The sequence below is a fragment of the Vicugna pacos genome, chromosome 20 (assembly GCF_048564905.1).
Source record: "Vicugna pacos chromosome 20, VicPac4, whole genome shotgun sequence".
In the NCBI taxonomy this organism is placed as follows: domain Eukaryota; kingdom Metazoa; phylum Chordata; class Mammalia; order Artiodactyla; family Camelidae; genus Vicugna; species Vicugna pacos.
The window spans coordinates 26,439,616-26,454,833 of record NC_133006.1 but is presented as its reverse complement, the minus strand read 5'-3'; the positions used below and the strand labels follow the sequence as shown (position 1 = coordinate 26,454,833).

General features: G+C 44.2%; 1 protein-coding gene across 1 annotated transcript; it reads left to right on the top strand.

Annotated features, from left to right (window-relative positions):
* Window positions 1–425: 425 nt before the first annotated feature.
* Window positions 426–14,622, top strand: BTN3A3 (butyrophilin subfamily 3 member A3). Its single transcript, XM_015251745.3, is given in 10 exon segments — window positions 426–561; window positions 4,577–4,661; window positions 4,899–5,246; window positions 6,770–7,051; window positions 9,385–9,585; window positions 9,766–9,786; window positions 9,875–9,901; window positions 10,759–10,785; window positions 11,220–11,246; window positions 12,846–14,622. Coding segments are annotated over 9 exon segments (1,674 nt in total). The 5' UTR covers window positions 426–561; the 3' UTR covers window positions 13,502–14,622.
* The last annotated feature ends 596 nt before the right edge of the window (window positions 14,623–15,218 follow it).

The window sequence follows — 15,218 nt, the reverse complement described above, 5'->3', positions numbered from 1 at the left end:
TTTCTTTCTGTTCATACTTTCAGTTGGCTCCATCATGTGCCCATCTACATGCAAACAGATGTCAGCAAACAGTCACAGAAACATTTCACTTAATGCATGACTTCCTCTCTTCCCTCATTAAAATCTTTTATTTCTCTACGCAGTAAATCTACTATGATATAAAATAAATCTATTTTCATCTAGAAGACATAAAACAGGTATATATAATGAAATACTGATTATGCACATACATGTACATGAATGATTCAATAAGGGAAACACAGAGTGACACAAACAGTGTGAGAATTAAGGCTGGAATTTTTCTTCTTCATATACAATCCAATACAGTTTCAGTTTTCATTTTAAACTTCCCCACTGGTTTCTGCCCAGCAACTGATGAGTAACACCCCTCGGAGCCAATCCAAAAACTAACTCTGCCACAGAACGACTCACTGTTTCCCAGAGTGAGCAGGCATCTTTCTTTTGTTTTTTTCTTCCAGATCAGAGACTCTTATCACTAATGGAGAACAATTGATTGTCTTCATTCTGTGGGCTGTAACTTTCAGATGGAATTGCCAAGAGGTAAGTGGGGGGAAATTGGTAAAAGCCAAGGCCACTGGCCCTGGAGGAAGAGAGGCTGAAAAGCTGAGAGTAGACCTACAGGAAGGTCCTCACCCAGAGAAAGGGACTGGTGCTTGTGCCTGTGGGGGGCAGGGTTGGTAAACTGGTGGAGGTGGGAGGGCAATGTAAAGGCTAAAGACCTGAATTTGAAAATTTGTGGGAAGGAGACACCTTGAATGAGAAAATGTGTCAACTGCATGTTCTTAGGAACTTATTGTGGTCAGAAAGGAGCCAAGGACTCTTATCTCACCTAGTCATCCCTGGGAATGTGTTCTAAGATATTCTGAAAGAGATGTGCCTTAAATATTTATATGTAAAGATGTTCTTTACAGAATTATCTGTAATTAAAAAAAAAATCTGAACCAACCTACATATACAACAGTTGGAGAATAGATAAAAACTCATTGTCCAATCACAAAAGGGATTTTCATATAGTCATTAGGAATCATATTTTTAATAAAGAGTTTTTATTTCTAATTGTAACAAAACTGGATTCCATTTGGTGATTTAAACTATATCTGCTTTTTGCTATTGTAGATCTTACTGTGGTGAACAGTCTTAACACAAACACAAATGTTTAACACAAGCATAAATGTTTGTGTTAATACCGGAATTTTTTTCTTTAAGATGAATTTCTACAAGTGGAATTTCTGGGTTAAAACATAAAACATTTTTTCTGGCATTTGGTATATATCTATGGCCAAAATACTCCTCAAAATATTTATATTGCCATGAAGTAAAGTATATGATTACCATCGCAGATTATTTAAATTTTATTCCTTCATATTCTTCTCCATTTTTGAAGTTGTCTCTATTCAGGAACAAAGAATAATAGATATTATTAGTGAAACATTAGTGAAAATACATTCCTCACCCGGAGGACAGTGTTGAAATTGTTACATATATATAATAACAATAATACTGTCTTCTCTGTAGCAGCACAGAGAGCAGTTTTGAAGAGCAGAGGAGATGGTGAAAGGCAATATTTTACCTGAGAGTTTGTCCAGATTTCAGGCAGGGCTCCAAAGAATTCCCTGATTTCTGCTCGCGGCTCTTCCTCAGCTCACCCCGCCACATATGGCAGGCCTGCCGGGGACAGGCGCCACAGCAGCAGGTGGTATGAATGAGGGCCTCATGCTAGTTTCCTTTGGGGAAATTCGTGTGAGGAGTTGGTTTTTTTTTTTAAATTTGTTTTTACTAGTGTGTAGTTGATTTATAGGATTTGGGATTTTCTGAACAACTAATATATTGCAGTCATCATAATTATTGTAACAATTTTTCATTGCTAAGTAAAACCTGAAAATATATAAAACATAAAACATCCAAATAATTTTCCAAGTATAGAGGGCAAAGGGCAAAAGCGTCTTTCGCTTAATCTCCAGCTCTCAGTTTAGCACGTATCCCTTCAGATCTCCTTTCAGGCAATTATATAAAATGTATATACAAATGATTAGCTTTGTTTTTGTGTTTGTTTTTGTTTAAGCTTTGCTTTTTGTTTTTTAGTAGACTCTGCAATGTGCTTTTTGTTTACTTAATATGTCTTGATTCTGGGTTTGCAACTATAAATCACTCAATTGCCACATTGCATTCCTTCATACAGACATGCCTTTAACTAACCAGTTCCCTGTTAGTGGTTAAAGTGGCTCGTTAGGTTGTTCATCATTTTTTCACTTTTAAAAATAATGCTGCAGTGCCTTCCTTACACATGCTTCTCTCTAGATCCTTGCAAGTGCTTTGCTGGATTTCTCAAAGTGAAATTGCTGAGCCAATAATGCATATTCTCAAGTTCCTATTTCACAATTTTTATAAGGAACTGAAGTGCAAATACATTTTGTCACATGACTGAGATCACAGAGATTGTGAATCGTAGTGCCATTACTTACTTCCCACACCCTTTTTATTTCCAACACCTAACACGTCGTGGGCCTAGCACATAGTGAGTGCTCAGGCAACATCTGTTGAATGACTATGAATGAAAACACATGGGTGAGACCAGATCTTCTTCCTAACTCTCCCATTCACTAGCCTTGGGATTAAGAATTGGTAGGTTCAGCCTCTGATGACTCCAGAGCCTCCACCAGGGAGTCTGCTTAGATCTTGACCAGAGTCTGGTGGGAGAGTGATTTGAACTTGTGATGGCCATAGGTTGGGGCCTAGAGGAGACAGCAGTGTTGCTCCCCAGCTGGGCACAACCTTGAGTCAGTTGTCAACAAGCCATTCCATCTGGCATCTTTGGGAAGGAGGAAATACATGCTGAGAGAAGGGAGAGGGCCAGGTCTGGAGTTCTCTATCCTACTCTAGGGCTGTCCACTATTTAGGGATGCAACTAACTCTGGGGTGGTTGGGATGGAAGCCAAGTTAGAACTCCAGCTAGAATCAAGCCTGGCTTGCTGGCAAGGGCCCCACACTTCCTTTATCACAGTGCGAGGAGGTGTGTAGCTCAGTGATTAGAGTGCATGCTTAACATGCACAAGGTCCTGGGTTCACATCCCTTTACCTCCATCGTAAATAAATAAACCTAGCTACCCCACCTCAAAAAAAAGCCACAAAACAAAATATAGATGGTCAGTGATGCCACAGACCATGTCTAAAATTTGATGGAGGTGATTTTTTTGAGCCAAGATCCACTTGGAAGCATTAGGCCAGGACTGGGGAGTTACAGGCGCCCTGCCTCTGAGCTGGGAGCACCTTAGCACTTCATAGAGGCATGAGCTGTGATGGGCTGCTGTGTGCTTCTAGGTTAATATATTTGCCCCTTCCGTGCAAGTATTAGCATCTCTTCCACTAAAAGGCACTTCTCTACTAGTGCAAAGACCATGACAGGGAAATTATCCATTGCTGATGAGCCCAGAGGCCATCTGCCAAGGAGCCTTAGTAAGCACATGGTTCATTTCCTTTCCAGGGATGTTTCTCCCCCAAATAACAATTGTGAAAAGAGTGCACCAAGGAACATCAAGTTGCAACTCTTATACTTACATATCTAGGACGGGCTTATCCCTTGAAACCATTTTATTGAAAAATAGAAATTAACACATTAATATAGGCAAGTCCCAGTGGGAGCACAGGAGGCCAGGCTCTGCTCTCTAAGCCAGACCAAAGGGCACTGTCATTATGGAGAAAAATTCTTATCTTTATAAAGTCTCCACCCCCTCTCTTATTGGATGACAACCAATTCATCCGATGATCTAAACTGAAATAAAATGCTAGTGAGTATTGATGGGTTAATATGTAACCATTCACTCATTCAACAAATATTTACTAAGGGCTCCATGTTAACTGCACGTTGTTCTACAAGCTTCTTATACATCAGGAAACAAAATAGACCAATATCCTTTGTAGAGGTACTCTGTCCTGCTGTGTTCAGGGACCAGCAAGAAGGGCAGTGTGGCTGGAACAGAGACAGGGAGAGCAGGGGAGATGAAGTGAGGACTGCCAGGTCCTGGAGGGTCACGCCGGCCATTGGAAGGACTTCAGCATCTACTCTGAGTGAAACGGGAGCCACTGGAAGGTGCCAAGTAGAAAAGTGACCGGATGTGACTCAAGGAATGTTCTGGATGTTGTGCTGAGACTACTGGGGACACAAGCAGAATCAGGGACCCAGAGAAGAGGGTCTTGTATTAATCAGTGTGATGGTGAAGGCTTGGACCTGGCGTAGCTGGGGAAGTGTGAGCAAGTGAAAGGATTCTGAACATATTAATGTAGTAGAGCTAAAGATTTTCCTGGTGGGTTAGGGTTACTGTCTGTACACTAAACATACATATTTTTATGGGAGATTTTTCCATGTTGGAACTCAAAGGTGAAGAGATTCCCAAGCAGACATTTTGGCAGAAAAGGGTCTTGGGTCATCACACTAGTGATGGAGTGTTTGCCCCGAGACTGCCCTGGGGAGATGGAGATTTCCACGCCGAATTCTCCATCTTTTTCAGCTCATCGTTTCTCCCTGACTCCTTCTGGTGTCTCTCTGTTTGCATCACAGATGAAAACGGCCAGGTCCCTAGATTCCCCTCGGCTCTACCTCCTTGTCTGCCTCGTCTTGGTCAAGCTGCTTACCCCCTGCTCAGGTAGGGAACGATTCTACTTTTATGGATCTGAAGTAAACAATTACCTGTTAGCACCCAGTCAGAACCTTAGACTCCTCATTCCAGGAAGTCCCAGCGCAAACTGAAGGTTCACATGCCATTAAGACAGATGCCCTTCTGTCAGGATCCTGTTCCTCTCTAGGGTTTTCTGCCTGAGACACCCTCTTACCATCATGGCCCCAACTCCCTCTAATGGAATTTCCCCCTTTTGCTGACCAGCTCAGTTTGCTGTGATTGGACCCCCTGGGCCCGTCCTGGTCATAGTGGGTGAAGACGCTGAGCTGCCCTGTCACCTGTCCCCAAAGATGAGCGCGGAGACCATGGAACTGAAGTGGGTGCAGTCCAGCCTCAGGCAGGTAGTTTTCATGTACGCAGGTGGGAAGGAAGTAGAAGACAGACAGATTGCAGAGTATCGAGGGAGAACTGAAATTTTAAGAGATGACATCACTGCAGGGAAGGTTGCTCTCCGAATTCGCAACGTCAGAGCCTCTGACAGTGGAAACTACCTGTGTTATTTCCAAGATGGCAACTTCTACGAAAAAGCCTTGGTGGAGCTCAAGGTTGCAGGTGAGCCTCCAGGTTTTGTTCTGAGCTTGTTCCTCCATGGGATCCGGGGACAGAGGCAGAGTTCACGTTCCAAATCCACCTCTCAGCATTCCTGGCTGATCACTGGGAACTGCCTCCACTGCCTTCCAACTTTGTTTCTCTGAGGCCCTTGTGAAAGATGCAGGTCTTCCTCCAGGAAGAACCCCTTCTGCATCCTATAATATCAATGTCTCCCTCCCACTGGCTGCCAGGGTCTAAGCAGGGAAGTGGAACATCAGGGATGGGAAGGATAAGGAAATACTTCCTTGGAGATGGTGTGTGGTTGTTTGGGTTCAATTGCGTTCCACATGGCTTCTGGGGTCCCTCCAGGTGCATGCTGGGGAGACTGACCCATAGGGACAGCATCTGTGCTACCACTGTTCTCCAACCAAAGGCCCCCAGGTACACACCTGCAGTTGTACCAATTGGCTTTAATCCTTGTTGCAGGAGGGAGAGAGCACATGCCAAGTGGGAACGTGAGGGTCTCAGGAAGAAGCTGTCAGAGAGACTTGGTACAGGCTTTGGGCTTCTGTTAGGGGATTTGGGGCAAAGTTTATGGAAGCGGGCTTTGCTCTAGATTGGATGCTATCAGGGAGGTGGGGGAGGATGTAATTCTGTGAGTGGGTATCTTCATAAACCTTATCCAGGAGGAAGGTTAGAGTAAGGCTAAAGCAGGGATTGGTAAAGGAGCAGCATCACTCACAGCCAGGACAGGGGGATATTTGGTCATGGTTGTGCTTTGAACAGTGTTTGCGTTTTTCTCTATGTTCAAACACAATTACTGTTGGTCTTGTTTTTGTCTTGACCTGATGTGGTGACAAACTGCCCCCATCTGATGTTGATGTTCCATGAAATTGCTTGGGTTCCACAGAAGAACACCAAGACCAGGTCCATGTCCAATGTTAAGTGTTGCATTTCTCTTTCTCAGGGCACTCTCTTGCCCGGTTGGTTCTGGCTGGGTTTGGTCAGTAGAGAATCATAGCATAAGGTGGGTGGAAGGCAGGGAGGAGAGAGAGGTCTGGGTACTCAATCTCCTGGTTTTCTCTCTGCAGGACAACCTCTAGCTGGCTGCATGCTCTTCCCAAAGATCACAGCTCTTATGAAGATCCTCTCATACATGACTCTCTCCTTTTTGGTCTTTAAGTTGGCTTTCTCCCCACCTCCCTTTGGGTGTAGGGATGGGTGCTAACAGTGTTCCTGGCCCTGGGGCTTTGCTCTATTTCCCTCATCATATCTGCACTTTTGTGAACAGCTCTTTTTTTGGGGGGGGTGCTAGGAATTAGGTTTATTCATTTATTTTACTGGAGGTACTGAGGATTGAACCCAAGACCTTCTGCATGTTAGACTCGCATTTAACTACTGAGCTATACCCTCCCCACCGTGAATAGCTTCTTAATGAAACCCTACTTTAATTACCTAATGTGAGTGTGCCATCTGATTCCTGTTGAGACCCTCACTGATATAGGAGGCTGCCAAGGATTGAGGCTCATGTATTCCTTCTACAGCACTGGGTTCTGATCTTCACATTGAAATGAAGGGCCATAAGGACGGAGGGATCCACCTGGGGTGCACATCCTCTGGCTGATATCCCCAGCCCCAGATACAGTGGAGAGATGTCAAGGGACAGAACATGCCAGCTGTGGCAGCACCTCTGGCTGCAGATGGAGCAGGCCTGTATACAGTCACATCATCTCTAATCGTGAAGGACAGTGCTGGGGAAGAGGTGTCCTGTATCGTTAAAAATCCCCTCCTCAACCAGGAAAAGACAGCCCGGATTTCCATTGCAGGTCAGTATTGTGCTTAGCCTCAGGTATACTGTGCTTAGCTGTGCTTTTTGGAAGAAGAAAGATGTGTACACCTGGAACTAATATATTATCGTATGTCAATTACATGTCAAGTTTTTTAAAATGCCATCAAATGTGCCTTACAGAAGACAAATGTAAAATCTAATCTACAGACAATTAGGAAAAATGACAATTTAAACATTAACCAATTGAAATCTAGTGTAGCCATATGAATAAAAGTATAAAAATAAATATAGTAAAATAAAAACAAATTTTAAAAAGAGAGAAGAAGGAGGTGTGATTCTCTGTGCTGACTTGTCAGTGAAAACAAGGCATTGAGCAGGGTTCCACAGCCTTCTTCTTGCTCCAGGGATCTTTCTTTTTCCCATAAAGCTGTCGTAAGTATTTGTGAGCGTTTCCTGTGTGCCAGAAACTGGGACAGGCAATGGAAATGGGGGTAAATAGTAAAGATCATGTCCTTAAGCAAAGACAAATGACAAAATGGGGCAAAAAATATGTACAACTCATAATTTAGAGAAAGGGCTAATCTCCTTAAAATATAAAACAAACCAGTAGGGGAAAAAAAGCAAAAGATATGAATTATTAGTTCACAGAAAAGGAAAATACACCAAAGGTTGTCCAATCTCACTTAATAGAGAAATGTATATTAAAACATTTTCTACTTGTGAGATTAACAATAAAACGAAATAAAACAAAACCGTACTGGTTGGTAAAACATTCTGATGGTAGGATTGTGGAGAGACAGTCACTCTTAGACATTTTTTGGTACATGAAATTTGATATATTTTTGTTATGAATTGGTACAACTGCTACTGGGGGCAAGTCTCCAAACTACCTATTTATCGATCCAAAATCCCACTTCTAGGAATTTATCTGACAGATACGTTTGCATGTGTAGGAAATGATCCAGGTAAAAGGTTATTTCTTACAGCATTAATTATAAGAGCAAAAAGTTAGCAACTGTGCAAATGTCCACTAATGGGGAACTTTTGTGCAATGGAATATTGCCCAGTTGTGAAAGGAAACACAGCCATTCTCTCTGTACTAATGTGGAAAGATTTCCAAGATACAGTGTAAACGGAATAAGCAAGATGCAGAGCAATTCGTATAGAATGCTATCTTTGGCATAAACAAACGAAGAAAAATATATTTATATTTTTAAATTTAATATACACTTGCATAGCACTCACTGTGCTAGGCCCTTTTGAGACAGGAGGGGAGAGGGCAGGGCACAACCATTAAAAGAATGAGACAACAATTAGCACCACTATAGTGGAAGATTCAACTCCCAGTAGACCTTGAGGCCCAAGATGACAGAAGATTTGACTTCCAGTAGACCTTGACCTTCATTATATGCTCATTGTAATATATTAGCATGGTAAATGGCACTCCCACAGGCACCATGACAGTTTCGAGGCTGACCATAAAAGGTCAAAAAGTGGGCGGTGGCTCAATTCCTGGGAATCCCAGCCCATTCTCCCAAAGTAGCTGGAATAATACTCCCATTTGTTAGCATACGAAGTTACCAAACTCATGAAAACTAACAACCCTGCACCTTGTGGCCTTTTTCTTGCCTTTTGAGATGGCCGGCACTCTGTCTACAGAGTACGTCTCTCTCTGAATAAATCTACCTTTACTCTACTATGGCTTGCTCTTGAATTCTTTCCTGTGTAAAGCCAATGAGCCTCACTTGGTGGGGCATGTCCCAGGGACTCAACTGAGACTTGAGTGGAACACAGCCATCCTCTTGTGCCCCAGTTCTCCTGTATCACTTTTATAAGCACTAATTTAATATTTTATCCCCATGAGTTAGGTACTATTATTACCCCCATTTTATAGATTAGGACACCAGGAACAGAATGATTAAGTAATTAGTCCAAGGGCACACTGCCAGTCAAGTGGAGGAGTCAGAATTTGAACCCAGTCCCCTCAGCTCAGAAGTACACATTCTTAACCACCAGATCAAGCTGACTAATGAGAGTCTAATTAAATAAGAGGGGCAGAGTGAGTGGATGAGAAACTTGGATGATGTTTTATATTTTTTATTTCACATTGGAACCATGTGAATGTAACCTATTGTAAATTTTAATTAGAGAATAAGTGTTTCTGAAGCTCAAGTAACACAGTCACGTGGTAGAGGCAGATCTTTCAAGACAAGTAATAGTATTTTGTTATGACTGTAACTACAAGCCCTTCCTGAAGTCTTTCTTACAGTTCTCTGAGACTTTAGGAAGAGAGAGATCATTTAACATCAGGAGATAAAGTCCAGGATCCCTGCCCTAGGGGTGAGAGGCTAAGGCTGGATCTCGTTGCAGACCCCTTCTTCAGGAGCGCCCAGCGCTGGGTCGCTGTCTTCGCCGGGACCCTGCCTGTCTGTCTGCTGCTCCTCACAGGGGCTGGGTATTTCCTGTGGCTGCAGAAGAAGGAAAAAGAGGCTCTATTCTTGGAGAAAGAAAGAGCGAAAGAGGAAAAGGAAATAGCCCAGACAGAAAAGGAGCAGGAACAAAGAATAAAAGGTATCTGACCCCCAGCGGGCATCTAAGGCCCACGTTACAGGAGGGAGCTGGAAGACCTCGCCTCATCCCCACCCTATGCACCCATCCTGACACTGGGTCATTTTCAAGGTTTATTTTCCAGAGGTCCTCCTCCCTCCATCCCCATAACAGTACTTTTTTTTTTTCCTGCTTATTTTCCAGAGACACTCCAGTATGAACTCAGTAAGTTCTGATTCCCCCAGGGACCCACGCATGTCTTCCCATCCCAGCTTGAGCGTCTTACTGACTCATCACCTTTCTTCCATTGCAGAGTGGAGAAAGATCCAGTACATGGCTCGTGAGTGCCTCTGACATTTTCTCTGAATTTGTATCTAAGACTGTCTCTGTCCTAATATTTTTCAGCCCTTTTCCTCGGTGCCTAACTCTGCCTTGGGCTAAGGAATGTTCTGGATCCCTTTCCCTTAGGAAAGAAATATGGGTGGCTGATTGGGGGAAAGCACTGGGGGTGGGGGTGGAAATCATGGTTTTTCTTTTTTCTTTTTTTTTTTTTCTGGAGAAAGAGGTCTTCAGTCTCCCTCCATGAGAGGTATCCACACTTTTCAGCCCAGTAACGCACATTGAAATATCTCAGGGCGCACTTAAAGGAAACGGGGAGGAAGGGGATGGAACTTCTTATAGGACATGCCTTCCCTGTACCAGGAACCTCACTAGTTGCTTTACATAACCTGCAGTCTGCTGAGAAGAAAAGAATGTAAGATTTAAAAGAATGAGAAAATCAGAGAAAGACAGAGAAAAGTATCTCTTAAAAAGTGCAGTGGCCACAGTGGCTCAGTTATCATAGATTTACTATAAATGTTTTAAAAGATAATATCTCAAATTTCCTCCTTGAGTTGCCCGATTCTTTTCAGAAGTAGGCAGGAAATAACACAGGTGGAGAGAGATGGACTCTAGGACACGTATACGTGCCTATGTACACACACTGAGCCCTGCGCCCAGCACTGCCACAGCGCCTGTGGCAAATGATGTTCCAGACTTGATACTAAGGAAGAGAGCAGAGAAGAGAGTTGAGCAGGGAGGAGGCAGGAAGGCTACCATGGTCAGAGAGAAGGATTAGATGAGTGTAAAAGGAAGAGAAAGGGAATGACTCAAAAATGATGGAGTTCAGTTGACATCTCTACCTTTCTTTTATTGTAGGTGGGGAGAAGTCTCAGGCCTATGCTGGTGAGTGACCGGATGGCCTCTGAGTTTCCTGGCACATGTGTACTAAGTGTTTAAATCTTTTCCCTCTGTGTGACCCATTGACGTTCCCAGTAGGAGTACTCAGATCTAGCCCAGGGGCTCATTTTCTGTGGGGGATACCCTCCTGGCTTTTCTGGAGCCTCAGAGAGGACTTTTAGTTACGGCATCTGGGCACTTGTAGCCACCCACGACCCTGCTGGCACACACACACGCCCAGACTAACCTAGCCTGGCCATGTCACCACAGCCCCAGCCTGATGCAACAAAGGAAGTCTACCATTTTTGAGAGGTTTTGTGCCTGAGCTGTTGGACATTTGAAGAGACTGAAAGAAGGGAGACAGAAAAGGCTTGGTAAGGAGATGGGTGGGGGTAAGACAGAATTAATGACCTTTCCTTATTGTGTGTCCTTTTTTTCAGAGTGGAAGAAGGCCCTCTTCCAACCTGGTAAGTGGATCGCTGTATGTCCTCTAAGACAACAACCCAAGGGATCTGATTCCCTTTTTTTCTCCAAGTCTTGAGATTCTGGGATGACAAGTCCCCATGGCTGGGAGAGTTCCTAGTAGGTAGCTTGAGGTCTCGGTCTCAAAGCTGTCCCCATCTCCAGGGATGAGAGCCGAGAGAATCAGGGAGAATTGCTCTCCTGGGCTTCCCCAGATCTTTATGGGAAGGAAGAGGCATCAGGGATAGAAGGAGGGGAAGGACAGGTGAAGTGAACTAATGCCGCAGAGGGAGTGGGGATGTGACATGACCAAAGAGAGACAGCAATGCTCAAGGATCTTTTCCTTTCCCAAGCTCTGTATGCTGCCTCCTGCCCCTGTGTCCTCAAGTTACTTGATGTTTCTGAGCTTCAGCCTCCTCGTTTGTAGATCATGATTCTAATTCCTATTATGTGAGAGTTGAGGGAAAAACTAAATGAGCTAATGAAGATGCGTTGGTCAAAAAACCAGCAAGAAAGAGATGATATATTCAAAATGGGTGGTTGAAGAGTGTTTAAAGAAGGAACTATTCACAAAGGCAAGAGAAAGAATACAGGGGAATCAACAAAGGAATGTGCAGTCCTGAAGGGCTCACGACAGTGGGGACCTGTCACCCCCTGTAAGCTTGAAGAGCAGATAAGGAGAGGGTGCAGCCCAGAGGAAACTGTAGCTCTTTGTGGGGACCCTGCCTGTCTGTCTGCTGCTCCTCACAGGGGCTGGTTATTTCCTGTGGCTGCAGAAGAAGGAAAAAGAGGCTCTATTCAGGAGAGGGCTGTCTGAGGAAAAGTCAGGCCTTTGTTAGAGCATCACCATCTGATGCTCACAGGGAGGAAGTGGGGGAAATATATGCTGTGCTTTTCTTCTTTCTCCTTCCAGTCTTCAGCTAGTACCTCCCATTGGCCAAACCCAACAGGTGACCAGAGGCAAAGGAGCCCAGTGATGCTGTCCATAGAGGACAGATTCCCAGGGCCCAGAAGAGGGTGGAGAAAGATGGACAATGGGTCTGAAAGCACATAGAGCCCCCAGCATGGCCACTAGCACAGAAGAGGCACGGTAGCACTATAGCATCAGGCACTTCCTCTGCACCCGGCCCTGAGTCAAATACACAACATGTGCTGTCTTCCTACCCTAAAGATTAGTACATTTATCCCCATTTTTCAGATAAGAAAGTTGAGGCTCGAAGATATTATATAGCTTGGGTCTATGGGAAAAGAGAAAAGGAAAAGACATTCATCTCATGAGTGGTAGAGCAAGGACTCAAATGTAAACCTACGTGCCTGTGAAGCACAGGTGGGCAGAGTCACTTTGGGGAGGGAAACCAGAAAAAGGTAGAAAGAAGGAGCCAGTTCCAGTTATCAGTTAAGCAGACCCTGACTGTCATCACCCTCCTCTTTCCCACTGAACACAAGACGCCTGGGGCTTTTGATATTGCTGAGAGGGTCACATTCAGGGCAGGCTGGGGACACCCGGTCCTGGACTTGGGCTTCCTCAACCAGACCCAGACCTTGCAGGCTGAAGCTCTGAGATCTAGGAACCATGGCTGACCCCATCCCCAAACTTTCTGCAGCGGATGTGATTTTGGATCCAAACACAGCAAACCCCATCCTCCTTGTTTCTAATGACCAGAGGAGCCTGCAGCGGGCAGACAAACGACAGAATCTGCCAGACAACCCTGAGAGATTTGATTGGCATTACTGTGTGCTTGGCTGCAAAAGCTTCACATCAGGGAGACATTACTGGGAGGTGGAGGTTGGGGACAGGAAAGAGTGGCATATCAGAGTGTGCCAGGAGAACGTGGAGAGAAAGTGTTGGGTGAAAATGACACCCGAGAATGGCTTCTGGACCGTGGGGCTGACTGATGGGAGTAAATATCGGGCTCTCTCTGACCCCCGGACCAAACTGACAGTTGCCAACCCTCCTCAAAGAGTAGGGGTTTTCCTGGACTATGAGACTGGTGAGGTCTCCTTCTACAACGCCATGGATGGATCTCATATCTACACCTTTCCACACACCTTCTTCTCCGGGCCTCTGTGGCCTGTTTTCAGAATTTTGACATTGGAGCCCACAGCCTTGACGATTTGCCCAGCACTGACAGGAGAGGGGAGTTCCATTGTTCCTGACCTAGTGCCCGACCTTTCCCTGGAGAACACAGTGGCGGTGGGCCCAGCTGATGAGAATGGGGAACCTCAGGCTGAAGTAACATCCTTGCTTGTCCCTGCCTAGCCTCTTCCTTCACAGCAACAAATCACAACCATAAAATCCTAAAGGCACACACTGTGTGAAGCATTCCACTAATATTAATACAAGTATTTATTCCATAGGGACAGTTGACTAGATACCACTTTCTTGTCTCTTTCATATGGAGAAAGAAACTGGGGTGCAGAAAAGTGAATTCACTTTCCAAAGGTCACTCAGCTAGTGAATGACAGCTGGGATCCAAATAATAACTAACAACATTTACAGGTGACTTAAAATGTACTGGGTGTTGTGCTCAATGCTTTAAATGAATTTCACTCATTTAATCCTCACAACAACGCTGTGATATCACCTCGTTTTGCAAGTGTGTAAACTGAGGCAGGGCCAAGTGAAGTAATTTATATAATTCATCAGAAAGTTTGTGCTGCTGGAAGAGGTTTGGCCCCTGGACCCAATCTCCACCCATCCTCTACCCTCTAACTTGTTTTCCAGCCCAATTGCCCCTGAGGGACAGGAACCATGCGCAGCCCTGAGCTCCCCTTCCCAGGGCACCCTAGGATCAGGATTGTAATAGGTGACTATGGAGGCCACACCCAACTTGATTGCTTCAAGGTCAATTGTCAGAGCCATAGGTATATCGCTTTATTGGATCCACTCTGCAGGGTGACTCGGTCTGGAGAATCAATTCACAGTGACTGCACCACGCAGGAAGGCAAAGGGAATAAAGGCCAAGTCTTAACTACTAAAGGGCATATGTGCCCCCACTCCCACCCTGTCAATGTGATGTGTGATCCGGGAGCCAGAACCAATCCTCCTACGTTCCAGGTCTCCAGAAAGCGTAACTTAATACATAAAGATTGTCTGTGGAACAAGGATTTGGGAGGAATGAAGTTAGATGAACTTTAGTGATATTTTTATCACACTGTGGACTCCATCTCCAGGAAAGAGATATTTCCACCCCTGCTCAGTTTTGATGTTAACTGATATTCTCTGCAGCTGATGGGTACTGGGCAGAAGTTACTCTTCATTATCAGCACTATTTTGTTGACCAGTGTATCCCCGCTACCTGGCATGTGGTCGTCAAGTTACATTTGTTAAATAAACTTGTTAATAATCCTCACTCTTCAACTGAGCCTTTTCTAGACTTTAAGCCCCTACAGATTACCCACCACAGGTTCACAATTTACCTCGCTGCCACATTTTCCCCAAATCTTTATTGTATTAGTTGTCCATTGCTGCCGTAATAAATTATCACAAATTTCATGACCTAAAAGAAAATAAATTTATTACCTCGCATTTTTGTAGGTCAGAAGTCCAACATGAGTCTCACCAGGCTAAAATCAAGGTGCCTGCCATAGAAAACAAACTGTGGTTACCAAAGCGGAAAGGGGTGGGGAGGGGGATAAATTAGGAGTCTGGGATTAACATATACACTACTATATACATAAAACAGATAAAAAAAGCAAAGACCTACCATATAGCACAGGGAACGATATTCAATATCTTGTAATAACTTATAAGGGAAAAAAACCTGAAAAGTTTTATATATATATAACTGAATCACTTTGCTGTACACCAGAAACTGATACAACCCTGTAAATCAACTATACTTCAATAAAAAATAAATTTTAAAGAAATAAATAAGTAAAATCAAGGTGTCTGCAGGCAGCACAGGTTGTAAAGGTTCCGGTGTGAATCTTCAGCCTACCACACATAGTCATGGCCTCACTCCCTCTGAAGGAGA